This window comes from Cucumis sativus, chromosome 6, assembly GCF_000004075.3.
Source record: "Cucumis sativus cultivar 9930 chromosome 6, Cucumber_9930_V3, whole genome shotgun sequence".
Classification (NCBI taxonomy): Eukaryota; Viridiplantae; Streptophyta; class Magnoliopsida; order Cucurbitales; family Cucurbitaceae; genus Cucumis; species Cucumis sativus.
Window position 1 is genome coordinate 8,131,182 of NC_026660.2, and position 27,665 is coordinate 8,158,846.

General features: G+C 32.8%; 4 protein-coding genes across 7 annotated transcripts; 1 reads left to right on the forward strand and 3 right to left on the reverse strand.

The window, feature by feature from the left end:
- Positions 1–1,554: 1,554 nt before the first annotated feature.
- On the reverse strand, positions 1,555–4,591 carry LOC101213747 (aminoacylase-1). Its single transcript, XM_004139930.3, has 5 exons — positions 3,799–4,591; positions 3,435–3,697; positions 2,909–3,046; positions 2,294–2,533; positions 1,555–2,009 (listed from the first exon to the last, which is right to left on the reverse strand). Exons 1-5 carry the CDS (start codon positions 4,388–4,390, stop codon positions 1,896–1,898), a joined length of 1,347 nt encoding a protein of 448 aa, XP_004139978.1. The 5' UTR covers positions 4,391–4,591; the 3' UTR covers positions 1,555–1,895.
- Positions 4,592–5,522: 931 nt separating this feature from the next.
- LOC101213511 (pentatricopeptide repeat-containing protein At2g03880, mitochondrial) lies at positions 5,523–10,532 on the reverse strand. Of its 4 annotated transcripts, none has more exons than XM_004139929.3 (2): positions 8,174–10,532; positions 5,523–5,864 (listed from the first exon to the last, which is right to left on the reverse strand). In XM_004139929.3, the coding sequence occupies exon 1, from the start codon at positions 10,504–10,506 to the stop codon at positions 8,632–8,634; it is 1,875 nt and encodes a 624-aa protein (XP_004139977.2). In that variant the 5' UTR covers positions 10,507–10,532; the 3' UTR covers positions 5,523–5,864; positions 8,174–8,631. The 4 variants fall into 4 exon arrangements, with proteins under 4 accessions (XP_004139977.2, XP_031743103.1, XP_031743102.1 ...); XM_031887243.1 differs by lacking the exon at positions 5,523–5,864 and adding an exon at positions 7,311–7,705; XM_031887242.1 differs by lacking the exon at positions 5,523–5,864 and adding an exon at positions 7,311–7,745.
- A 163-nt stretch (positions 10,533–10,695) lies between these two features.
- Positions 10,696–12,959, forward strand: LOC101213270. Its single transcript, XM_004139928.3, has 2 exons — positions 10,696–10,877; positions 12,678–12,959. Exons 1-2 carry the CDS (start codon positions 10,728–10,730, stop codon positions 12,855–12,857), a joined length of 330 nt encoding a protein of 109 aa, XP_004139976.1. The 5' UTR covers positions 10,696–10,727; the 3' UTR covers positions 12,858–12,959.
- Positions 12,837–17,883, reverse strand: LOC101213027 (CMP-sialic acid transporter 4). The gene is made up of 15 exons (XM_004139927.3): positions 17,707–17,883; positions 17,423–17,510; positions 17,237–17,294; positions 17,014–17,125; positions 16,835–16,914; positions 16,113–16,188; positions 15,901–16,001; positions 15,450–15,521; positions 15,141–15,189; positions 14,994–15,035; positions 14,614–14,735; positions 14,372–14,431; positions 14,124–14,172; positions 13,514–13,608; positions 12,837–13,403 (listed from the first exon to the last, which is right to left on the reverse strand). The coding sequence occupies exons 1-15, from the start codon at positions 17,731–17,733 to the stop codon at positions 13,352–13,354; spliced, it is 1,083 nt and encodes a 360-aa protein (XP_004139975.1). The 5' UTR covers positions 17,734–17,883; the 3' UTR covers positions 12,837–13,351.
- Between the last annotated feature and the right edge of the window lie 9,782 nt (positions 17,884–27,665).

The following is a 27,665-nucleotide window of genomic DNA, read 5'->3' on the forward strand; positions in this document are numbered from 1 at the left end:
CTGCAAAATATAGAGTTGAGCTCGGGAGTCATTTGTGTACGAAAAAGACATTAGCACCCTATTTACGTGGTATGTTATGGTTTTCATGTATACTACATTTGTAAGGCAAATTTTTGAAACACAATGTATTTTGATCTTGCGTTAGATTCTAAATGAATCTGAGATTTATTTGCCGTAGAATATTGAACCAAATCTTTCCTATATGAATCTCTATCCATATATAATATCTCCAATTAGTTATCATAACCGAACCTTTATATTTAATAAATGTTTACATTTTTATTTAATTATAAAATTATATTCCAATTGAACATTTATCTTTAATAAATGTTTATATATTTATTTTCTAAAATTTATATTTAACTAATCCATATATCTCTTTTTTCTAAGATTTCGAAAAAAATATATAATATCCCCAAATCGGATGGACGTCCAACCTTATTTTATACTATAGACCATTTTTAGACTATTACTCAAACTTTATCAACATTTATGTCTTTACATAAAGTTCAAGTACACATACTATAATCAAAGAATCTTGTTTATTAGATTATAAATTTTTATTATAAGAAAGTTTCTTTATTCAATAACAACTTATTGAACAATAATTCAACAAATGACCTTCTTCAACCCTAGTCATTATTTTTTTTATTATTATTCTTATATGTGTATGTTATATTATCTTTTACTTGTTGGCAGTCGAATAAACACACTTTTCCACCCTTGTATCGTATTACTACCTCTCACAACAGATACCAAGCTAGTGGGGGCTTTGGAGGTGACAACAAAAATAAAAACCCGAGAAGGTTATTGTAAGCATGTCAAAGCTAAGATAGATAGGTGAAGAACTATGATGTGCGTGAGATGGAGGAGAGAACTTTTAAATATGCTTAAAATCATGTTTGCTTTCTTCCTACAATGTCTCACATATGCATGGTTGTAAAAGTGTATCATTGACAAGTCATTATAAGGCAGCAAGTGACAAACAAGAATGCTACAAAAAGCATGCAACAACTCCGACGAGCACAATTTGTGGATTTTAAACTTCAAAAAAATATGTTCTCAATTTCACCTTTTTTTAAACATCTTGTTAACATAGCTAATATATTACCATAACTAAAAATATCACTTTTTTTTTTATATCATCACTCTTCTCAATCACCTTTTTTGTTTTCTACATCTATGTTAATTCCCCCAAAGTTAGTCTTTTCCTTGTTTATTTGATTTTCACCGTATTAATTGTTGTTCCCCATCTTTTATCATAACAATGTTTTACGTTTTTATTTTATCATAACAATAATTACAATTGTTTCAATGTAGATTTGTTGTTTACTATTTTCTATTTTTTTTTGTAGATTTTTCATATCATAATTTTTTTTTTGTTGCAAACACTCTTTTTTTCATCTGACCATGGTTATACATTTTTATTATTTATTCAATAAGTAAATTTGTCAAATTTTATGCCTTTAAAATTGTTAGTTGATTAGAAGGTATTTTATAATTATTAATATAATTGTTCTGCAATAAATAAGGACAAAAGAGTAAAATAGCAAATTCTTTCTCACTTGAAACTATTTTATTTTATTAACTTCTAAGAATTGATCCCTCCAAAATCCCCAGGTTAACAAATTCCAATCCCCATGACACACAAGAGTTTATTCCAAAGCCAATTCTGTTGTCACTTTATTTGATAGAAAATTCTTCTGCCTGAATTATTATATGGAACTTGCAAATAAAGCACAACCAAAATTCAATGAAGTAATGTTCCAGAAGATTAATTAGGGAACAGAATCATATCCCTTCCAACCCCATGCTCTGAAGTTGCCTGATCCCTACAGAGCAAATTCGAACCTCGTAGCTGAATGCTCAAAGGATATCACTGCCTTGCTGCTTTCTTATAACTCATCTTTGAAGCTCTCCATCGGTTTGTCACCGTCGTAAGAAGCATAAGCCTTGATTATTGACTCATACACCTCAATGCCTTTCAAATACTCGGCTTGGTTTAGAAACTGGAACAAATGAACATATTAATGACTTAGAAAACAATGCAGTTCAATGTCAGCCCACAAAAACGACCAACCAGATCCATATCCGAAAACTCCAAAAATTAAAATGAAGGTAAAGGAATACAGTGGTTTAGCTGCTCAGTTTATCAATTAATTTACTATGATCAATCAACATCTCAACCTACGGTAAAAAAGTTAAGCGAAGGCAAACTATGACAAAAATTTATGCTACCACCCAACTTAAAAGTTTCTGCTGGAACTGAAGAACGGAGGAATAAGATTCTCACCTCATTATGGTCATGAAGAAGAATAGGAGTGTTGACCATTGGAGAGAAGCCGATTGCAGGGAGGCCAAGATTTCGAAAGTATCGGGCGTCCGTTGAAGCAGGAAAGATTTCTGGGTTTGCAAGTTTTCCATTCGCATTTCTTACAGCTTCTTCAAGAAGATTCCACCTTGGATTGGATTTGTCAATAGCAGTAAGAGCTGGTTTCCCAAACTTGTTGTAAATAGACTCCTTCTGCTTAAACTGCAACAATCAAGCACAAGGAAAGATATGAGAGGAAGAATTTACATTGTAAAAGTGATAGTGGAATTAGCATAGTCTGTACAAGTCATAGTGGTAAGAATTTTTTAAGCAAATATTTGAGTTTGAGTCCGCTGTGTATTGGACATCCATCACTCCACCACTTGTTGGATAGATGTTCTACACTGCATTTGTAACACATTTTATCATTTTAAACATAGAAAAACGAATTTATAATGCAAAGTCATTGAAAATTAGATATAATAACATATATTCGAGTATATATGTCCATTATTTGTGTCTTTGCTCCTTAGAATACATGCTGTGATTGTATTCCACGCTTCTTAGGCCAGAATCAAAAGATCCCTAAATTGTTACCTCAAACGTCATATTACGAGAGGCTGGTGCCCATTCCTCTGCAATTCGTCTCTCAAGAGACTCTGGATTTGTAGTTGGTGGGACGCGAACGTCAAAACCAGCCTCAGCTTCAGATGGCTGCAGATTCATGACAAAGCCCTGGTAGAAAAGTAGAGTAAGCCATCAGGTTATAATGGCAACAGGATTTCATAAGCATAAAGATTCTTTTGTATGACACAGAATATCAACAAAATAGTCTGTCATGACATCCAACATAATAAAACCAACATAAAAAATTCAACCAAGACATTCTTGATTGATATAATAACCCAAATATTCTATTATTTCAACCGTCAAAACCATTGCTTTTGAAGTTCAACTTGGAACTCAAACGAAAAATAGGACAATACTAATAAATTCTAGCCAAATTGCCTGATACAATGATTGAACTAATACTCAAATGAAGAATGATAGTTTCATCTATTAGTGCTAGAAGGATTACAGCTAAAAGCATTCATGGAGAAACAAGTTTCAAAGATGAGCTCACAGTAGGAGATGGAATGCCAGATTTTAAGAAGACCATGTTGACAGAGACCACATCTCCTTCAGTCTTCAAACCAGCTTTGATCAGATCAAACTGTGAAGCTCTAAACCTTCTGACAGTCTCAATGCTTTTGAAAAGATTCTCCAAGGCAGTGTTATCATAAAGCCTAGCTCCATGACCTGGGGCTCCCACTGCCTTGATCACCAACCACCAGGGGCTCTTTTCCCCATAAAACACCCTATAATTCTCACCCGGAGAAGGCAACCCTGATGATTTTCGAACAACATTAGTCTAAACATGCGAAGCACACAAGGATGAAAGAAACTCACCCATCAGAAAAATCAGCAAAAAGGGGTGCACTCGGAACCTTCATCAAGCACAATGGCGACATTCAATTTCTTGAACTCATCGGATTCAGCAAATTTCTCAGCACCACCATGGCCACCAATTTCTTCATCCGGGACAAAAGATAAATAAACAGAGCGCAGAGGCTGAAATCCAGATGCCTTCAAACGCCGAATAGCCTCAAGGTACTGCATCCCAACGCACTTCATATCCTGAGACCCTCTTGCATAGATATTGCCATGGGAATCGATATGAGCTCCAAGAGGAGGGTGCGTCCATTTTTTATGCTCAGCTGGAACAACATCGGTATGCGAATTGAGGAGAATGGAAGGGAGTTCAGGGTTGGAACCAGGCCATTTGAGAATGACCAGAGGCTTGCCCTCGACGAATTCAATTGTGTGAGATTCAAGGGAGAGCGATTTGGCCTGAGAAATGATGAAATCAGCAGCCTCATAGTATTGGGGGCTGGGTTGGACGGTATTAATCTGAAGGTATTGTTGAAACCTGGATATGATTGCAGAGGGAGACGATGGGTCCTGTTCGGAAGTAGAAATTGATAGAAAGAAGAAGAGAGTTATTATGGAAAGGAGAAAATGGAGAGATTTGAAATTCATGGCTCAGATTCAGAAGGACCCTGGTACAATTAAGTTCAATAACTATTGAGAAATTGGAATGGAGAAGAGAAAGGGTGGGGTTAAGAGAAGACGACAGAGGTCCATTCTGCCATTGATATTGGGGAGATGGGATAATGATGAAATTTGAGCTAAAACCCCCACTTCAATAGTAACCAAAAGCTGGGCCATCGATTCACAAAGAAACAATGAAAGATTTCAAGGGCAGAAAAACAACCAAATTTTAAAAAAGTTTTATAGGCATTTTTTTCAAAAATAGAACAAACTCCCCCAATATTTACACAACAATTTAAACGAAGAAAAAGTTCACAAGCAAATAACAAAAATACCTTCACCCTCAATAGTCACATATGGTGACAAAATGATTTTGTATTCAATTTAAACAATCTCGTACCAAATCTAAACGAACTTGTACTAAACAATATTGTACCTCTCTACTTAGTCTAAATGATTTTGTAGCAAGTCTAAACGGTCGTGTACCCTTGCACCAAGTCTAAACGGTCGTGTACCAAGTCTAAACAATCTTGTACAATTGTACCCAACCTAACCTAAACGATATTTTATCCTACGATCTTGTACCAAATCAAAACCATCTATGAGTGATTGTGATCTATCTCTATCTATCTGATTAACAACGGATCGTTCAAATATTGGTACACGATTGTTTAGATCATGTACCAATATCATTTAAATCATTTACCAAGAAGAAAAACAAAATGAGAAAGAAACAAGAAGGAAGAAATGCATAAAAGAAATGAAGAAATTGATAAATATTTACCTAAATAATCATAATAGTGTAAGATGAAGAAGAATTAATAATATGAAGAGAAGAATAAATTGCAAAGAATAAGAAAAAGAAAAATGAGTAAAAGATCATATGCATTATTCAAGGGTAAACTTGAAATTTATGAAAATATCATGAATTTTTTTATTTTGTTACACGGACCGGTGTTTTGTCATATTTATGAAAATTAACCCGATATATAACTAAATTACACTAATCTTTTTCATAAAAGGTGCTTAAGACTCATCAACACTATCCATCACTATGATTAATGATATATAGAAAAAAATGTCAACTAGACAAATAGCACAAATAGCAAAAATTGAAGGGTACTGTGTAAAAATAGCAAAATCTTATTTTAATGATAAAAGTGACAGAAATGAAAAATAAAATAATAAATTGTCACGCTTTGCTCCAAACACTTAACTAAATATAATCCAAAAAGTGTCTACAACACTATAGAACAATATACAAATTCTCAAAACAAGAGCTTAACAAAGAAATGCCAAAAGCTTTCACAGTCTTCAACCCTCAACAATCGCTTAGCTCTTCAACTCGATCGCTGAGCTCCAATCGCTTACCTTTTAACACGGTCACTGATCGCTTATCACTGATAGCTTATCTTTCAAACAATCACTTACATTTCTAAACGATCTCTTAGCTTCTAATAACCTGGGGAGGGAAAAATTTTAAACATAAATCAACAGACTTAGTGAGTGATATTTTTTAAAACCTGTTGAGAATGCATTTCATAAATCATTTTCATTTAAACACAGGTTTAATACCTCAATTCATTAAGGTAGTTTAATACACATTAGTCATCTACATTCCTTATCGAAGGGATAAGAGTCACGAAAATATTTAACAGAATCATAACTGAAATTAGTTGAGATCTAAAAATACTAGTGCATTGGTAAAAGTACAAAAACTAATTTCTATAAGGCTAAACACGCTTTCAAAAGAAATAAAGAAATTACAGAGAAGAGAAGAAATAAAGAAATTACAGAGAAGAGTAAAAGGCACTACGTTCGTTGACGACTCTATATCTGCCAATGACCAATTTTGAGGCATCCCAGCTTGGAGATCTCCTTATTCTTTGAGTTGAGATTTGTTTGTGGGAACCAAAATTGAAAATGAATTTTTAGAGAGAATTTTGTTTTCAAAGAATTCTGCCAAAGTTCTTCAAAAGCTCTCTGTAACTCACGTACCTTACCTCATCTTTTACATCCTAAAGAACATGGAGTCAGAGAGATTATGGGATACGTGGGAAAACCACCCACGTTCCCTAAATAACTCCCCTACTTAAGGAAGTTATTAATATGTGGGAAAACCACCTGCGTACCTGACCTCATCTTTTACATCCTGAAGAACAGGGAGTTAGAGAGATTATGGTTTACGACAGTAGTTACAAACAATCTCTGCCAAATCTGATTTTCGATGATCATAACTATTACTCTTAACATTGCTATCTATCGCTCGAGGTGCTTGAGGGTTATTGCTCTTACTAAAGAGAGCACTACTAGGTTGAGGAATAGATACACCGGTCGAAGAGCTTTCAATGCGAAGGACACAAGTGAAAGCATCATCTAATGATGGAAACTTAGAGTTAGAGAGAATTTGTGGTTGCCATTCCAAATTCAGGTAAGAGTCCATTCAAAAAGATCATATTAGACATCTTCTCTCACTGAGTTTGTTGAACTTTAACATCACGATTCAAAGGTAACAACAAGCCAAGCTCGACAGTTATCTTCTTAAGCAGCATAAAGTAGCTGGTAACAGACTCAGCTTTTTGTTCAGCACAAAAAAATTGCATACGAACCTCAAACATTCTATGTACTTGCTCCTTACCTGAATATAAAAAATCTAAAAAATCCAGAAGCTTTTTAACAAACTCACAGTGATCAACCAATTCAATTATCTCACTATCAATGAAGTTTTTTATCTAAAGATATAAACGGGCATCATCACAAAGCCAATCTTTCTTCTGCTTTGCATCTTCTGGGGATCTTCGATCATATGATTATACTTCTAAAATAGAACAAAATTGTCTGACACCTATGGTAATAATTAGATACATTTAACTTATGTTATGTGATCTTAGAGACTAAGGGAATAACGTTGGAGACTACCAAATTTTTTATGTCGGCCATATTGAAGTCACACACTAATTGTAGTCCACACAAACAAAGAAAAAAGTCAATCCAAACCGCTGTAAAATTGGAAGAAAACCCAAAAACAATGGCGTAGCCTTTAGTTTTCGTTGAATCTGAATACTATTTGATAGACCCAACAGCTCCGACTGACCGGAAACAGAGGTTCGAGACAAGCCTAGAAGATGGAAGTCAAATCGAAGTCCTCATGCGTCGGCGCATGGATGATGTGCAGGGATATTCTGATGACACGTGAAGCTCACACCAGTGTTTCCCGACGATCGGCGAATATAGACTTGGGCGGACAGAGGTGGCGCTTCTTATGGTATGGGTGGTGTCGACAAATAGTTAACGGAAGGTAACCTTGGAGGAGAAAGCTAACGGTCATTCAGAACCCTAATGTCTGTGATACCATGTAATCTAGAATTTAGAGAAGTATATTTCTTATTCATCTCGAGTCATATTTATGTAGAGAACAAAATAACCCCTAGACACTATGTACAATTACAATAAAGGACATATCTTATAACAATATATCATAAGAGTAAGCTTATGCAACTTTCATAGAATTTGAATATCAAACTCCTCATCTCACGCTTCAAATTTGATTTTCAATTGATCCTTCAAGCTCGAAAGTAGCTTTTAAATGATACTCAAGTAGAATTCACCGTTAGTTGATGTAGCGGACAAATGAGGTTACCTCCTAAAACGTTATCCAAATTTGGCCCAAAACGATATTATATGGATTCACACCCTAGTAATAAGAGTCTTGAAAAAACTAACAAAAAAATAAATGGAATATAGTTTAAAAGAGAATGACATCCACATTACCTGTTCTGGGGAACAGTTCTGGATTTGAAGAAGCCCAATTCCCCATTAAGCAAGTAGGTCTCAGGCAAAGAAAAAAAAAGTTCCCAACTGCTGGAAGAACTAAATAGCTTCTCGTCTGGGGTTTTGAAAATTGCTTCTATGGTCATCCTTGCAATTAGGATATGGATTTCTCCACTTGTTATGTGTTTACCTTACTTCTTGGTAATGGTATCCAGTGTTCACACACCAATGAGGCCTCACAAGATTTGCTGTTGCTGCTGTCAAATAATTGCTGATCCCAAATCTGATGAAGTCTCCGATAACGTATTCCGTTTGATTACAACAATCAAACTTCAATAACATGGCTGATTAACTAGCTTTGAGGAATTGTACAACCCTTGGGTATTCCAAGGCAAAAGAGTCACTCCAAGGAAGCTCTTAGTGTGTTGGAAATAGCTGATAATAGACTGACGGTCCTGTTACCAGTAATCACCACAAGAGCACACACCACCCCGAAAATGATGGTATCGAATAGGATCTCGAATGACGATTACTCGATTCTCCAACTGTGAAACAAGTTTTGCAAAGATATGACAGTCCCCACAGATTCTAAGGTTCTTCCTTATATGAATGGTTTTCTGATTTGGCAAACTCATCAAACCAAACACAATTGCCAGTTTCTCGCTGTGGTATTGAAGGGAATCCTCCATCTGTTCTCCTTCAAGATCCTGCAGCACAAAATTTGTATCTGGAACATAACCCAGTCTCATTAATCTTTGAATTAATTGGCTTAGCTCCCTCTTTATCTCTTCTATTCTTGGATGTGAGTTGTCTCCCAATATAAAAGCATGAACTTGTTTGCTCACTTCAATCCAGCTGCATCCTGGGTCTTTCTTCACTCCCCTAGTTCTCATCTTCCTCCTAACTTCTGCAACATCTTCCCATTTCTGGGAATTGGCATAAATGTTCGATAATAATATGTAGGTCCCAGCATCAGCGGGATCCAGTTTCAGGATTTCTTTAGCAGCATATATGGCTAAATCCACATTCTTATGAACTCTGCAAGCACCAAGCAAGATTCGCCACGTGACTGCATCTGGTTCATGGTTCATTTCGTGGATCAACTTCACAGCTTCATCAAGCTTTCCAGCTCTACCAAGAAGATCGATTATGCAACCATAGTGCTCTCTTCCAGGATCAATCCCAAAATGCTCCTTCATAGATTGAAAATAGTACCATCCATCATTTACAAGCCCGGCATGACTACAGGCAAAAAGAACTCCAAGTATAGTGATGTAGTTTGGCTTTGGACCTTTAGATTTCATTGCTTCAAACAATTTGAGTGCGTCCGCACTGAAGCCATTTTGAGCTAACCCTGCAATCATAGTGCTCCATGAGATGACATCCTTCTCGGTCATCATCCTAGTGAAAAGAAGGTTTGCATCTTCTAGACTGCCACATTTGCAATACATATCAAGAAGTGCGTTGTTAAGGATTAGATCCTGATCATACTTCAATACATGGACATGGACTTGTCTTCCCAACTCTAAGAGCGCTAGCCCAGTGCAGGCTCGCAAAACACTAGTTAATGTAGACTGATCAGCTACAAAATCAGCTCTCTTCATTCTCTTATAAAGATGTAAGGTTTCATCTCCATCACTGTTCTGAGCAAAACCACCAATTATGGAGTTCCAAACAACCAAATCACCAGTAATCATTTCGTTAAAAACATTCAAGGCATCATGTTGTTCACCCAATTTTGAGTAAGTGTCGATCAGAGCACTCCTTACAAAGACATCAGATTCCAAACCCACCTTCAATATGCTACCATGTAGCTGCCTGAGATTCAACAAACCATCGCAAGCTCTCAAAACAGAAGAATACGTATACATATTAGGTCGAACACCTTCTCTAAGCATCAATATCAGAAAATCCAACGCCTTGTGATTAAGATTGGAGTTGGAGTAAGCAGATATCATAGTCGTCCAAGAGACCACATTCCTGTCAGGCATTTCGTCGAACAGATTCCGGGCTTCATCCAAGAGGCCGAATTTTACGTACATATTAATCAGAGTATTGATCAAGAATGTTTTGGGCTCGTAACCATTTGAGAAAACATGCTCATGAACAAGCCGAGCTTGTTGTACAGCCCCACGAACAAGGCAGCACTTGATGAGCTCGGAGTAAGTGATTGCATCAGCCGAGAGACGGTTTCTATGCATTGCTTCCATCGCTTTCATAGCTCTTGGAAGATCCCTCTGATAGCAAAACTTGGTGAACTCGTCGACTAACGAGTGGGCCGACACAGAACAAAAGGTGGGAGCATGGTTCAAGATGGAAGTTGCCCTTCGCATGGCTTATGGAAGGATTAAAAACACAAAAGAGGTAAATTTAAATCATCCATGAAAAGGAGATTCGAAGCTGATAAGCACAAGTTTGTAAAAAAATGGGATGTGGCTGGATTCTCACTCCAAATTGCATCATTCGTGAAAAGGAGGAAAGCCAATAATAATAGCTTTTGTGTGGAAAGGGAGTAATGGGATAGGAAACAGGGGATGAGAAGTTGAGATAGAAAATGTTGTGGAAAATAAAATTGTTGGTAGAGAAGTTCGTGGAAGAAGTGAAGGCAGAAGTGGAAGCTGATGTTGAAAATAGAATGAGAAAGGAGGAAGAAAAGCAACTCAGTGACCGGGAACGATGGAACGCCCAGCTATCACGCCGAGAGGTACTTTCAAATGCTCAACTCTTTTAATTCTCGATCGTTCCCTAAAATTAATCCCACGCCATAGTGTGTAACACAATCATGAAGATTATATTTCATACATAGTTTCCAAGGGCAAACCACCAAAAATTCCTTCCTTTTCTTCTTCAAAGCTTTTGATCGGAAAAACTAGATTGGATGTGCATTTTAAAATGTTCAGATTTTGTTCGAGATGAGTCATTAGACTGGTTGGGGCATAAACTATGCTATATATAATTGGTGGGAACTTTGAGTGTTATTTCAATCATTTTCCTTTTAATTTAGTGTTAAATAAGATTTGAATTTCAATTTGGGATATTTCTAAAATTCACCATTATTACTTACTAAATCTAGATTTTTGGAGTTTCACCAATCTTTTGATTGATATTTGAATTTTGGCACCAAATTGAAATTTTTGTGTATGAAAAATGCTTATTATAAGATGTTCTTAAGCAATTAAGTGTTGATTAGTACGTTATTCAGTCTTTTCCTTTAATTTGAAAAAACAATACTTCTAGATGTAAACGGACTCCATTCTTAACTCACCAAGAATCCATTCTTAACCTTTTGGAGTGCACTTAGGAGGGGCCTATAAGTTTGTATTCCACTGTTTCACACCTATCATAAAGATTCTTAGTTTAAAAAATTAGATATCTATTTACGATAGTCTTTCCTTTAATAAACTATAAAAGGTTTAAACAATCACTTCATGGTTGAATCGAATAATCAGTTTCAAGTTCAAATGACTTAAAAGATTGATGGACCTCGAAGTTGTTGTAACTTGCTAGACGCAAGAAAATTGCATAATGCGATCTCCCCTTGCAAGCACAATCACAGACAAGAGGACATCAATTTCAAGCTCATTCATGGGCTAAATGAGTAATCAGGTTTGGACGAACATATCGTGTGGAGTCTGACGGAGGTGTGGAAAGATGGAGAGTGATGACTCTAAATAAACTTTTAGTGCCTATGCACACTATACTTGATGACAGTGGCTCCATACCCTAAAAGTAGGACTCCTGCTGGAGGTGATCCACGAATGAAGACTTATAATACATGCACTCAATAAATCTCGTACGCAAACACTTATTTGCATCGCAACTACTAGAAAGAACCACTAAGTCACTCAACAAATAGTCTAGTCAAATGGTGGTTCAAATCTTAATCGAGACTGAGCTTCCAAAGCTCTATGTTGTTGGAAAACTCCGCTTCTCTCTGAAAACCTTCCAAAATATATAATTGCTCAGAAATTTTCCACTACGTTTATTCATCTTTATAGGAATCAAGTTCACGCGAAAGGAAATTTTCAAGCAATCAACTTGCTTACCTTTATACTTAGTTCCACTTTTTTCGAATAAAAAGAAGCTTAAGAATTCATTAACTGTGGATATATTTAGGTTATATGAAAGTTTTTTTCTTTTAGGTGTTATCGAAGGACCTATTTATTTTTCAATAAAAAAGCAGTCAGAAGGATTTGAAATTTTAACCTAATGGTGAAGAACACACATCTTAACAAGTTCCGTTTATATTAGTTATAATATTGCTTTAAAGATTACAAATTCAGTGGTAGTAAAAAATTTACAATTTAGTCAATTTTATTCATATGGATTGATAAAATATGATAATATGATTTGAAAAAACTGTAAAAAATAGTTAAGAAGATTGATAAGTGTATCATTATTGTATGTTTGAGAGAGGTGTATGAACAGTTTCATAAATCATAATAGTGACTAAATTATAGAAAAGAAAAAAAGAAAATGATGGTTGTGATTTTAATTTATTCAGGCAGAGGTTGCAAGGCAAGAGTTAATATTGAGAATGGAGAAAGAAGAGTTTGAAAAAGAGAAAATGGAGGTTCTTAAAGGAGGAACTGCAATCATCCAACACAACGAAGATGGAGCTCTTGAAATCATTCATAATGGTGACAAATACCGATGCCTCAGATTTGCAAAAGCTAACAAATGATTATAATAAATATTCCAACTTGAAACAAATATTGCTTAAGTCTGTCTTAAACCCTGTTGAACTTATATTAAAATTGGGAAGTCTAGTTAATTCTTATGCAAACTGAATAGGTAAAAATTTGCGGTATCTATATGTATAGTTTTTACCAACACCATTTCAAAACCCCAAGAACTTGACATTCTACAACTGCTTCAGATATCGCCCACCATCATCCATAAATCCGATAGCTTAACCAGGTGGAGCTTGAATTCCCCAGCGCACTAGGACTCGAGGGTTGAATCTTACTTCTTTTTTTTTTTTTTTTTCCCTTTTTTGTAACAATTGCTTTTTCTTATATGCCAATCAACTGTTATCTAGCTTGTAGTTAGAATCCATAATTCCTCAGCTAACCAATTGAAACATATGATGGGGCAAAAACAACAGGAGAGCAGTACCCCTAATACAATGATATAAAAGGAACAGTAGTTGTTTGGATTACCCATTCAAAGCTGTCACTACCTTTGCAGCTTCCCGATTGAGTGTAGATACACAGCAACCGATACAACGCTATAAACGCAAAAAAATCAAAAGGATAAAGGTACATTAGCAAGGAAAATTATGGGTATAGTATAGAGAGAATGCTTGTAGGATCCAGTTATAAACAAGGACAAACTTACGTTGATCCAAGGAAAAAAGCAAGGGAAAGATGAAACCCAAATAGAAAAACAGAAACAACTGCTGTAAGAAGCATGGCCACTGAGGTAGAATAAACCTGCGCGCCAAGTTGCAAACTTACATCATAATAAGAGCCTTATTTAATAACTAAGAAGTACCAATAAAGATGGTAAAAAATTTATGTTGCTGATGTTACAATTGTTGAACTGAAACAACGGGCTTGACTTTGAGTATACATGCAGTGCAAAGTTTGTGTTAGATTAAGAAGAATGATAATCTTCATCAAGAGATCCTTAGTGATCGACAAAGCTATCAGAATATATTCTTTTGGTCCTCAAAAGATCCAGATTAGAACATCGCTTCCAGTTTAAATTCTACAGAACACCCTGGCACTATTCAAATTTCCATGGCGTTCATATTGTTTAAATAATATAGACTTGTATTGAACAACGATAATAAATTTTAAATTTTAAAAAATATGTGAATTAATTCCAAACTAAAACTGCAAGAGATATCATCATATGCAACGCATAAGTAATTATATTTTGTGAGATAAAGGTACAAATAAATTCATCGAAGGAATTAAGGCCTTGTAGTTGTAAGAAGCAATACCTTCACAATATTATCTGCATACTTCAACACCATAGATACAGCAATGCCACTGGAAAAACAAATGCTGTCACCATATTTTTCTAAATATAAGAAAATAGACTGGGTGCTATTTTTGTAGTGTATATCTCCATACTATCGCACAAAGCCACAAGACTTAATTGACTGAATAACGAAGATTTCCATAAAGTCAGCCTAAGATAAGATCTACTATTGATGCTAATAACTCTTAGAGTGCAATTGTTTAATACCTGAGGGCATGATTTAGGATCATGAGAACCGTAATAAATGAGTAACCATGAAAGAACCCCCTGACAAAAGCATAGTCGAACAAAATATTCAGGTGGCAAACAAAATTTAAGATTTTCTGGGTATGGATTACTAGAAAATAGCCCATTTTCCCAAACAAAAGAAAAAATGTATCCAAATCAAAATCATAAATTAATGTTCTTCAAATCATGGAGAGAAAAAATGTGCACAAGCAAAACATTACTTGTTTGCGATTGCATCAAAATCTTGAATCACCATGGCAATAGCATTGAACGCCATGCCAAACACATATAACCAGAAGTTTTGTACATTTACATTCCTTGAAGGCCGTTTCTTGATTATAGCCTACAGAAGAAAATTTTACGCATAATGAAAAAAGCACCGATCAGAAATTAACTTAAACAGAACTGTCCCATGGCTTCCAAACTGAAACCCAGCACAAAGTCAACAGAGGTTTATCAAAGTATCGCATGTTTCAACAGAAACCTATTTAACATAATGAAACTTCTTGCTCGGGGGTGGGGAGCCTTCCTCTTTCAAGAAATGGTAACTGTATGATTCAAAAAATGGTGACAGTATTAAAATTGAACACAAGTAATTCACCTCAGTGTACACTCCAGCAAATCCACTCAAGAGCGCCATGATCTACATAAACAAACAACCATTAAGACAATAAGTACTTTAAGGATCACTCTTCCCATAAAACACACATCACACTTCTCTCATAAAGCATTACAGATGGGAACTCACTATAGCCATCACCCAACCTTGAAAAGGTGTCTGAAGAACATGATCGGAGCTGCAAAGAAAATTAAATATATAATGGATTCAGTAATTATAATCACAAAATAAAATTTGGAACAAGTATCTGTTGGTGGATAAATACAGTCATCACGGAATTGAGTTAGGAACTGAAAATGAAAAAAAGTTAGTTCCGAAGAAATTTCATGGCATTTCTGGTAGCGAGAAGCATCCTGAATATACAATAGGAACTAAGAAGAGATCCAAATAATAGCAAGCTAGTAGTAAGCAATAGAACAGTTGGAAAAGAACTCTTACTTTGAATTTAACTGTGCAGTAGTGCACCCAGCACATAGTAGAATAAATGCTGCCCACTGAATCTCACTTAACCTGAAATATGACTCCTGTTAAAACTTAATCCAAATAAGTATTCCTCAATGACTGCAATTCAAGCTATTGAGAAGATTTGGCAACTTTAGAGGTTCTTCCAGCAGTCATTTCATATCCAGCTTAAAATGCAAGTTTTCTTAATAACCTAGTCATGGTGCCTGAATTAGCTCATCATTCATGGAAGGATTGTTGGGGTGGGGTTGAGAAGATGTGTAAATGAAAAATAAATGTATTTCCCCAGTTCACAATTTTTCTTTCACGTAATTCTTTTCCGTTTGCTGTATGAGCATACTTGCTATGCAATAGTAACTTCTAAGTTTGGCAGTCAATTATTCTTTTCTATAACTAAAAGAATTCAACTCTAAGTAATGGGACTTACTTTTTCTTAAGTATAATTCGGTATAAAATACCAGTGCTGATGATATTAAAATTCTTCAATATCTGATAACCCGGTGCATCCACATAAGCAAAAATGTAATACTGTCACGTATAAACAATAAAAGTGAATACACTTGCATAAACAAGGACATTGAATTTTAAGTAATGGTGGAAAAGACTGAGGGGACAGCTTTAAAAAGGGCAAAAACAAACCTGGAGCAAATTCTTGACAAGGTAAAGTGCTGCAGGAATAGGATATACAATAACCTCATCATACGTTGTGCTCAACCTAGTCAAATTTGAACAAATGAGAAGAAAAATATAGAATGCTCACTACGTCACTAAACTGAATGTTGCCAAAAGCATGTTGGCCAAGAACAGTAAATAAATAGTAATACAAACAGCACAATTGGTCATAGCCATCCCGACTGAGATCAGTTAAACTGAGAATTATTCCACCACCTCTCTACTCATATTTCTTGTCTAGCCCATCAAACCACAAAAGTAAAGAATAATGAACCGTAAGGACGTTGTCCTAATAGATTAATTCTAATAACTAAACTGTTTCAAGTTTGAATTCTTGAATTCTTTTGCATTTTCCTCGTCTTCCCAGTTCTTTTTCTTTTTCTCTTTTTTTTTTTTGTATAAGAAATTATTTCATTAAATAAATGAAATACCCAAGGATGTATAAAAAAGACCCTTTCAAAAGGTGTACAACCAAGATCCCTTCATATGGTATACAAAACATGTTTCCTATCATAAAAGAGAAACTGTGGCTCTTGATGGCCTGTTAATCTACCCAGTAGATTTTTCTGACAGTTTGAGTTTTGTCCAGTATGTGCTAATTTGAAATGAAAATAAAATATTGCATCAACTCCTCCATGAACTAAATCTAATTTCCATAACAGAGAAGAAAAGGAAGCTGGCGAAATTACCTGTTATCTTCAGTCACCCCTTCACTTCCCCAGATTCGACTCAAAGCTGCAAGCGACAAAACACACTTCAAAGTCTCCACCTATTACCAAAGCCAAAGGATACTCTTCATGAATATGCCACAACCACCCATTTAGTAAAGAAATAATAAAACATCAAATCAGTGTCTGGTTTTACTCACCATGAAATTTGCAGTTGTAACACTGTATTCATATTTTCCGGCTCTCTTGGACCACACGATGAGTATTGCTTGTGAACTAGTAAGAACTGTCAGTGCAAGCGTAACTATGGACCTAATTCAACAAATTATTTGAAAAAATAAATTAATTAAAATCTAACCCAAAGGGAAACTAATGAAGACTTTATCGAAATCTAACATGTTTCCTCATATTTCATAATCATACTTTTGTTGCCACTTGGAACGATCAAAAGAATTTGCTCCCAATTTTGCCACATTACTCCCTGCAGTTATCGTATACGAACACATTAGAACCACAAGAAGTTTAAACCGAAATCAAACTACAATGGCGAAGACTCTCGATTCGAACAAAGATAGATTACCCAAAGAGAGCCGCACGATAAAATACCACCTGAAATTGGTTTCCCGGCGCGCAAGCTCTCTATGTCATCTGCCACAGCAACACCAACCCCACTGCCGTCCCCATTGCCATCTTTTTCCTACAAGTATATATTCATACAATTCAGAACAAAAATCGAAATGCTAATGGAATGCTTTCAGTTTTCAAACAATAAGCACTGCTTAAACAATAATGAACAGAATAGTTAAGGGGAAACTAAGAAATAGAGATCTGTAATTGAGAGTAGAAAAAATACAGGAGATATTGGAGAAAACAGAAAGAAAAGGGAATCAGACCTGATCCTTAATCCTTCGATACTCCATTAGAGCATGAACACGTTAGAGATCTGGGAGGCCAACGGAGAAGATTCCAAGCTTCGTATCTCATGCACAGATTTGAGTGAAAAGAAGATGGTTGTGGTTCTGCGTAATCAAGAATTACTACCGGTGGCTGAATTTCCATTTCTAAGCTCTTCGGAAATTGGGCCTGAATTGGGCCGTGATGCCCGTGTTCATATATTAAGCCATCTAATGAGAGATCTAATGAGGGGTTTTACACGGGATAATTGGAAATTTAGAAATTATATTCAAAATAATTAAGTATATAGCAACATCTTAAAAAATTTGTAAATATAGCAAAATTTGTCAAATTCTATCATTGATATAAGTCTATCAACGATATATTATGTTGCAAATATTGGTCTATCGGTGATAGACCATACGAAGTGTATCGGCGATACAAGTCTATCCGTGATAGTTTTGCTATATTTGCATTTTTTTTTAAATTTTGTTATATACTTGATTGTTATTGCTGAAATTGTTATCCATTCCAATTTCTCTTTTAATTACTAAATAGAATAGAGGTGAATGTAACGTTGCCAAATTTTTCACTGAGGTGACGAGAAAGAATGGCAGAATAGAGGTTGTCTTGTATAATGATAAGTATATTTTTAAATTGATCAAATAGTAAACACACAAAATTTGAAAAGAAAAAAATAGTCGGACAATTATCTTAAATGTCCATATCTAACTAAAAAACACTAAAAAGAACTTGAATCGTATATAGATTAATGGAATAAACTCAAAATACGTTGTAATTAAAATAACTCTCCAACTAATTAAACCTATGAAAATTTTAATTTTCACAAAACAAAAAAAGAAAAAATCATCACCATCAAATCTATGCAACAATTATACATCACATTCAAACGGTGCAGACATTGAAGGCATCAAATCTCTATTTTGAAATCCTAGCAATTTTTTAATTTACATTCGTTGTTCCACTGAAAAGCATTCTTTCTGCTTCATACAAATTTACATTCATTCACCAAAAAGTATTCTTTCAAAAAGCATTTTTCCACCGTTTTCCACCACTGAAAAGCATTCTTCCGAAAAGTATCCCTCCACCGAAAAGCATCTCTACCATCCCTCTACCGAAAAGCATTCTTCCGCTCCACATTTATTCTAGTCGTCCGCTCCAAAATCTCCTGGCAAATGGTTGAAGAATTTTTCAATCGGTTGAAGAGCAAATTCTTATTTGTTTAAATGTTCTCTCTTATTCATGTGCCTCATCTTCTTCTTGAGTGCAATTTGTTCCTCCCCAAATGAAACCCTACAAAAAAATATTCAAATAATTGCAAAATTGTGATTGAGGGCCTAATTACACTTCTAGAATTTAAATTCTAATTCTAATCAAAATGATATATTATGTATTATTTAATAAATTGTTTAAAATATATATAAAAAAATTAAAACTGTTATATTTATATATGACATTATTTTATTTGAGGAGAATGATATAAAATTTAAATTTAATTTGATATTAAAAATATATATTAGGTATTGTTTAATAAAGTATATATATTTGATGTTGCTCAAGATAGAACCGTTAAGATTTGGAAGAAAGCAATTTGTGTTAAAATATGCCCAAAATTTGATAAAATAAAAAGCTATAAAAAATTCTTATTTTTTTTACCCAAATGTTTTAGATAACTTGGACTGAAATTTCAAAATTATTTGGGTGTTTCAATTTTGATAAATTTTGAATTTTGCACCAACTCAAGAAATTTACAAGCACAAGATCTCTCTAACATTATTTCATCAAAATCTTACAAAATTTTGGAATTAAAGTAATGAAACAAATTATTTGACCAAAATACAATCAACAGATTTTGTTAAAACATCGAGTTCTATTTGAGTGATTTTAAATTCCATATCTAATAGGATTTAGTTCTTTAATTATTTATTTATTGTTTTTAAAATTTTGTATCTCAACTTACCTTAACGGATTTGGAAGCTTTAACGGATTGAATGTTGTTTACAAAATAAACTGTCTTTGTGCTATTTTCAATATTCTATCTTTTTTTTTTAGCTATTCAAATACGTATTTCAATATATAGATTATCCTATATCCAGATGAATGATGCCATATCTTAATGATCTAATTTTTTCCTTTTTGTGTGTCCCAAATTTGTCATCATTTATACTTGACATATACTATGTTTGGAAAATCTTAATTCTATTGGTTATTATAAAATTAGGTTAGTTAAACAACCATAATTATGATTCAATGACGCTATTTAAGACATCGTTCTTATTGTTGGTTTTGTAACAAATTCATCTTATTGTTAAGTTCTTTGGATTGAAAAAGTATATGATTATGTGAGCAAATAAATATTAATATTTGAATATGTGATGATGATATAGAACGAACAATTTATCACGTTATTTAAAAGCATAAATTACAATGTAATTGTGTTAGCAACATATGTTATATAGTCTGTCATATATTGTGGAACTAATCTGAAAATAAATAATATTGGCATGTAGTATCTACAAATACTTTGTAATTCTATAGAAAATCAACGCAATCAAACCTAACCAGTTTAACCAATAAAGATATTTTGTTAAATTAAGTAAAAAATAATAATAATAAAACAAATGGAACAAATTAAATATATTCAAAACATATTTGTGTACATGTAGTATATGGTAAGCATGTGATATAAACTAAAATTTTCTTTCTGTTTATGTGTACATGAAACTGGATGTTAAAATATACTATATTTGGAATGCAGGGAACAAGAGACTTGGAGGAGAAAAAAGAGAATAAAGAAGAAGAGAATAAACAAAAAGACCAAGATGGCGAACTAAACTTGGAACCAAGCAATCCAAAAGTGCTTAGAAGAAAAAAAATGACGATCTTGAGGAGGAAGGAAAAAGAAAAACGGCTGGAAATAGGAACCATACTTTCGAAGGGCCAGATGGACAAACTAAATTAAGCACATTAGAAACAACACCTACCACCCAAGGACAAGAGGGCGATGGCTTATGATATGAGGAAAAGAAAAGAACCAAATATAGACATTCATAATGTTTAGAATCATCTTAGTAACTAAAATGTATACATAATTGTAATAGGACACAAAGGATACTGAGGAAGAAATCAACATGCTGATAAGGTCAATCGACGAAAAATTTATATATGATGAAATGAAGAATAAAGAAGAAGATCGGATGAAAATAGTGTAATACTGCATGTTTGACATATGTTTGTTATAATGAATGATTATTAAATTTTAAAAATTGTGAATCTCAATTACAAGGTATTTATAACTCTAACGGCATGAAATAGGTTAGTTATGTTATCATAAATGAGATGTATATATATTTTTGTTATGAACAAATTAGATCTGTTTGTTATCAGTGACTTGTAACTTCTAAGAACTGTGTATTTAAATTCTAAAGAGATTTTTTATTTGAGTACTTTATTGATAAGATAAATAATGTGTATGTAAATTATATTGTATCTGATGTACTGAACCATTAATGTGAATTTCATTTACAATAAAATTTTTAATTAAAAATGTTATTAACAAAACGTATTTCGGAGGTATTTAAATTCAAAGTTTCTATAAATATTTTGGAATATAAAAATGTTACAAAAATGTTAAATTTATGCTTACCATTATTTTAGAGATATGACGTAACATTTGGATTCAAAATATTATGAAATAAAATGAGTCGGAACAACTGAAATTCTCTTAGCCATTTTTTATTATTAATCATACGTACTGTGTATTATCTGATAAGTTTTTAAATAATTTAAAATATAAGTAATACGAAAATGTTGAATTGATGTTTGCTATTATTTTAGGGATATGATGTAATATTTGAATTCAAAATATTATGAAATACAATGAATCAGTTGAAATTCTCTTAGCCATTTTTTAGGAGAAATCCTTGTTAAACCTAAGTCTTATGAATTAAATAAGTAAATGTTAATTAATTTTATTTAAATACTAAAAATTCAAAATTCAAAATAGGCATATATTTAGAGGATGTTGGAAAAATCTTGTCAAGCCCGAAAATATCATAAATTATTTAAGATTTTTCAAAACTGGTTGTAGTTTGCAAAATAATTGTATTTGTGTATGTATGAAATTTTGTCTCATTCTTTGCATCATAGAAAATACATTGTATCTATAAAAAAAATGTATTGCCCTACGAAGGAGTATAAACGGGTAAAAAAAAGTAAAAAAAAAAAAAAATTATAGATCCGCTGGTTTTATCAAAAATCTTAATATTTTTTAGATTTGCTATTTTTCAGTTTGTTATACTAAATTTTGTCATTCTCACGGTTATCTCTTTTTCATAAATGTGCTAGTGGGCTTCAATTTTACACAGCCCTGATCAAACTACTTATATTTATTAGTAATAATTGAATATTGCTTTAGACCTTTCTTTTTTAATAAGACTCGTCCTTCCGTGGTCTCGTAATATTTTTTGCTCCTAACTACTAAAAAATAGAAGAATGAAATAAAAAAAGTAGATCATCACATGTGGAGAGAAAAGAATGAAACTAAAAGGGAAAAGAAAACAAGTGGAGAGAAAAAAGAAAAGAGAAAGAGAACTTCAAATAGATCACTAAGAGACTGAATGATATACATCATATACTATATAGTATATCATATATTATGTCTATTATACTTATGGATATACTTTGTAATATTTAAAATATATGCGGTTATTATTTATAAAGTTAAAATGAAAAAGAAGGGTGGGAAAAACATATCTAGGAGGGAGGATGTGTATAAGGTATTGCTAATGATATTTTATATTTATATTGTATAATATATGATAAATTATGTGTTTGGCTACTTAATGATATATTATGCGTTTGTTGCTTAACGATATATCATATGTGTGATGCTTAATGCTTAATGTTTAATGTTTAATAATATTTCATATATAGTGTAACATGTATGAAATATTATGTGTGCTACTTAATTATATATTATGTGTATGATACTTAATGCTTAATGATATATGTTATAAACTATCTGATATTTTATATGTTGTACATTTGCAATTTAATAAGAAAGGGAAAATACGTTTATTATATACTATATACTATAGCTCACAATTTTAAAAACAAAATTAATAACATTAAAAATTAAGTTGAAGGAGATGATCGGAATATGCGTTTACTGTACTTTTTATAGACCGTAAACTTCAACGAAAAATTAAAACAAAATTATATATGGCAAAATTTACATAAACGTGAAGGAGAAAGAAATATGAAAGAAATAAATAAGGTTTATGATGATTTTATTGGTAATTATTAAAATATAATACTAAAATAAATAAATAAAGAAAATAAAGAAAATGAAAAATCTCAAATTTGCCTGCTTCCTCAAAGTTATTTGGAAATCCTCGAAATATGAATGTGTCACTAAGGGTTACATCTTAAAGATACATTACATATAAGTTCATTGAGATGGAGAGTGACACGTGATTAACTGCTATGCTATATAGAGTTAAGGTTGATAGATAATGAAGATGTATTTATTTAATATTTGTAATATATTATATTTCTCATTTATTATTGTTTGGAGAAAACCTCTAATTTAACATTTAAATACGACTAATTTAAAATAGGTAAATTGTTGTTAGGTGGTGTTACTTATTAGGAATTAGGAGAGGATATAATTTTGTGTCTTTCCCCTAAATAATATTATTTTTCCCTCGTCATTTGATACTTTCACTGATGGCAATATTTTGGCAACATTACAATACTTTATAAATAGTAATAATGATCAGATTTCATGAATATGATTGAGGTGTTTCATTACTACAAGTACTTTTTTCTTTCGTTATAATATATTATTCATTTATCCCCCAAAATTTGGTATAATGGCACATGGAACGAGTGGACAACTAGGTAGAGTATTTTGGTCTTTATATATATATATATAACAGGGGATGAATTAGTTGTCTTTGATGATGTGATGAAATAATTAAATATTTGGGGAAATATCAAACCCCATTTTTTTGTATTGTAATAAAATAAACTTGTAAAATAGGTTCAATAAAAGTTTAACATCAAACTTTTAGAAAAATGGATTTTGAATGTTTAAAATGGTTAACCTTTTCCTAATTTATATGAGAAACTATGGCCACCTCTCCTAAGTTAACTTTGGTTACCCACCCATTCTTTTATTCTTCTATAGTAGTTTAAAATTAACAGAAATACTTCTAATATATATTTATAGAAGCAAACAAATTTTTATTTAAACATCCCTTAATTTACCTCCATTTTTTAAAAATAATTTATTTAAATTAGGCTCAACTTTTGACCTTTCATGTCAAGCGATAGAACTTCCAAGAAATCTTCACATACTTGTTTCTAGTCATACATTAACTATCCCACAACAGGCTTCTTGTCCATCGGTAACCCCAACTGGATTGTAACGTCCTGCAACGTGATGGTACATTAACAACAAGACATATGAAATATGTGGGTCTTCAATCTTCACTGCTCTACTCAAGTAGTAATGGGTTGCCAATCCAATTGCATGAATCCAATTTGAAGAGACCTCAGAAAATCCATTAGCCTCTACACATGGCACAATATGTTGATCAAAAGGGACAATGCGCTAGGATGCTGCCTTAGTCTTCCGACAACTTAAAACCACAATAGAGAAAGTATCACATACAGATTGTGACAGATGAGACAGTTGTTGATACAACAGTATAAAATTAATAGGGTCAGATTCCATTGTGCAAATTTCCTAAAAAAAATAAAATAAGGAACAGTTAGAACATAGAAGTATTTCATTACTAACATAAAAAAATTCATTACTAGCATAAAAAAATGGAAGATCCAACGTAAAAGTTATCGATTAAAAATATTGCACATCAATGTCTTAAAGATGAAGTATCTACTATACTTAGAGAACAAGTACGTCTGTTATGTCCTTCTACCTTATAAGTCTGCATGCATTTGAGAGAACTTCTGTGAATGATATCTCTGGTCAATAATCTAGATGTTGTATTGGATGGAATCAACCATCATAAAAACACTTGAAGTTGGACAATAATTAGCATTTGTCAATATAAGGTACATACCTCAAATGCATTTAGTTACAAACTACTATTACATGTGAGCATGGAATCTTAAGTGATTGCCACTTGTTGCAAGAACACGTCCCTTCCGTCAAACTTAATACTTGTGTGCGTTAACCCTTGTATGGAGAAGTCATACTTATTTCCATATGTACCTCAAGTGTTTGAGTTTCTTTATCAATGGATGTCATTGAATGTGTAGAAACTCATTTCTTCCACCTCTTAAGTTTTCTCATCACATATTTTGTATACACATCTCCTCGATCAAGTGTTTCACTTATCTCATCTCTTCAATGTTTAAAATACAGAGTCGTGTGATAAAATATCAATCTAATCAAAGAAGTTATGGTAACATTCTATCTCTTTTAAAAACACCATTCATGCATTCAGTTGCATTGTTTGTCATTCACCCATATCGATACCCATTATCATGTGATTGTGTGTCCATTTTTTCAAGTCAATATCTTCAAAATACTCAAGACACTCGAGTTCAATTGTTTCAATTCTTTCATGCACTTTACAAGGCCTTTGGTGTTGGTTACCTCCCTTAAACATCAAATCTTTCAGTTGCTTGGATTTGCATTTTGTATTAAAGTTGCTAGCAACATGACAAAGACAATATGAATGGTGCTCTCAAGGTTCACTCAAACCTACATATTCATTGTTAATGGCAAAAAAATGACCAAATACTTCTCAGAGAACAAGCAAAGATCATCTCAATTAGTGACGTATACACGCAATGTCCTAAGAAACTATGACCAATCGAAGTCATTTTTTTTCTTTCATAATATCAAAAGCAAGAAGTAGTCAACATTTTTCCTTATACTTTCCATACAAATGGGTTCCACTAATATGAATTAATGGCCTACAATATTTTAACACTCTATTGCAGAGCCAAATTATTAGAAAGCTCTTCCAAAATTAGTCGTACCAGGTACAACATATGGAAGAAAATATCGATCGACTCGATTCCAGAATTGCAATTTACAACTGCACTCAATAAGTATGAAAGCTTATTATATGATTTCTCCCAATCACAAAAAACTTCGAGCCTAGTAATTTCAAACATTCTGTGACTCTTGCATGTACTTTTCCATAACCTCCGGTCATAACCCTTTTTCCACTATTAGCATCTAACATACCACATATTTTGGTTCGATTTTACTACAACAATCTCATAATGTTTTGTCACACAATACATTTTAACGACCAATTGAAGATTTTTTTTACATTCAAATAACATTCCTTTTTGAATTAAACAAGATCTTCTTCATGCAATACCTTTAAATGTTTGCATTAGGTTAGGGCTTAGCCACATGATAGTGAAATTAGAGTTTGGAAGCAGCCAAAGAAGGTCGATGTTTAGGAGCAAAGGTCATCATTTGCATGGAGTGTCGATGTTTGCATCCAGTCGCCTATTTCGTGGAGTGTCAGTATTCATGTGAGGAAGAAAGAATAGAAAAAGAGATGATGAGAAGGGAGTGAATGGTAAGGAGATTGAGATAGAAAGTCATGCAATTTGGTGCGGGAGGGATTTAAGAGTTTGGGGCGCCTCCCTCAAACTTTCATCTAAATCCCTAAAAAAAACTGAAAATTATTTGACGCAAGTAAAAACGGAATGAAAAATATTTTTTGGCTAAAAAAGAAAAAAAATATTTTAGCTTTCTTGACGTTTAAGAGATGTCAAATAAAAATCAACAATACTCTTCACACTTTTTTGCGTTAAGTAAATGTTAATTATACTTAAACATATGGAACGCCAAGTAATAACTAACAAAAACATAGTCCAAAAATGTCCATGAAATCTTCACTTTTTTAACTAGTTTACTTGACGTATTTTCTTTAAAATGGTTGTTACTTGACATTTTCATAACAAAAACATCAAGTAAAAACTGCTAGTGTCAAGTAATCCAATTTTTGTAGTAGTGTGTCTACAGATATATTCCTATCTCCTAATGTTCACTTTTGTTCACAGACAGAATAAAAAATGTCCCAATCTATTTTTGTAAACATCTCAGATGGCATCGTTTCATTTTCATCCTCTATATTTTCTTCATTTCCAAATAATTCATCAACATCTACATCTATATCACTATCCCCATCATTACTTTCAAGAATAACTAGATCTTTAGGTCGCATTGACATATTTAATCGGTTGTTAAAGTTCGAAATATATCAGAAGCACCATTTATTTCAACAATACTATAATCAAACAAAGCCTACTTGTCTAATCCATTAAAACCCCAAATTTAAACAATCTAAGTTTTCATTCCAAAACATGCACACACTTGTAAGTTAAAAAATTTACATATCAATACATCAAGGCCACAATTATATAAAAGAATGCAACGTCCTATTTATGAAACAAAAGTGCAAAATTATAAAATCAAATAATTACACAATAAACACTATGAATTTAAGCCCTAAAATTTAGGAGAATTTTCGAAAATAGTAAATTTTACAAAATATTTACAACCTATAACAAATTCTATCACGAATAATCATTGATATATGTTACAGTGATAGAAGACTATCATCGATAGAATTCAAAATTTTGCTATAGCTTGTAAATATTTTAATTTATTTTTATATTTTAAAAAATGTCCCTAAAATTTACATATCCACACTATAGTACTATGAATTTAAGCCCTAAAATATACATTAAATCCTAAAGTATGCATCAAGCTATAAATCAAACAATTACATTTACACTATATAAACAAAACCATGCACTTAACCTTGTTAAGTGTATGTCATGGATCATGTACACAGTTTCACTATCCTATTTTTTATGATATTTTACAAAATAACCATTATTTAAAAAAAACTTTATGAATAAAAAAATATAT

Excerpts from the sequence above, each read along its gene's own strand:
- LOC101213747 (XM_004139930.3), bottom strand. The coding sequence starts at position 4,390 with ATGAATTTCAAATCTCTCCATTTTCTCCTTTCCATAATAACTCTCTTC. Across the intron at positions 3,047-3,434 it reads CTGGCATTCCATCTCCTACT|GGCTTTGTCATGAATCTGCA; the intron begins GTGAGCTCATCT and ends CTTTTCTACCAG. Across the intron at positions 2,534-2,908 it reads CTCGTAATATGACGTTTGAG|TTTAAGCAGAAGGAGTCTAT; the intron begins GTAACAATTTAG and ends TGATTGTTGCAG.
- LOC101213511 (XM_004139929.3), bottom strand. The coding sequence starts at position 10,506 with ATGCGAAGGGCAACTTCCATCTTGAACCATGCTCCCACCTTTTGTTCT.
- LOC101213270 (XM_004139928.3), top strand. The coding sequence starts at position 10,728 with ATGTTGTGGAAAATAAAATTGTTGGTAGAGAAGTTCGTGGAAGAAGTG. Across the intron at positions 10,878-12,677 it reads CCCAGCTATCACGCCGAGAG|GCAGAGGTTGCAAGGCAAGA; the intron begins GTACTTTCAAAT and ends TAATTTATTCAG.
- LOC101213027 (XM_004139927.3), bottom strand. The coding sequence starts at position 17,733 with ATGGAGTATCGAAGGATTAAGGATCAG. Across the intron at positions 15,036-15,140 it reads AAGGTTGGGTGATGGCTATA|ATCATGGCGCTCTTGAGTGG; the intron begins GTGAGTTCCCAT and ends TTGTTTATGTAG. Across the intron at positions 13,404-13,513 it reads GCTTTTTTCCTTGGATCAAC|CGTTGTATCGGTTGCTGTGT; the intron begins GTAAGTTTGTCC and ends TTGCGTTTATAG.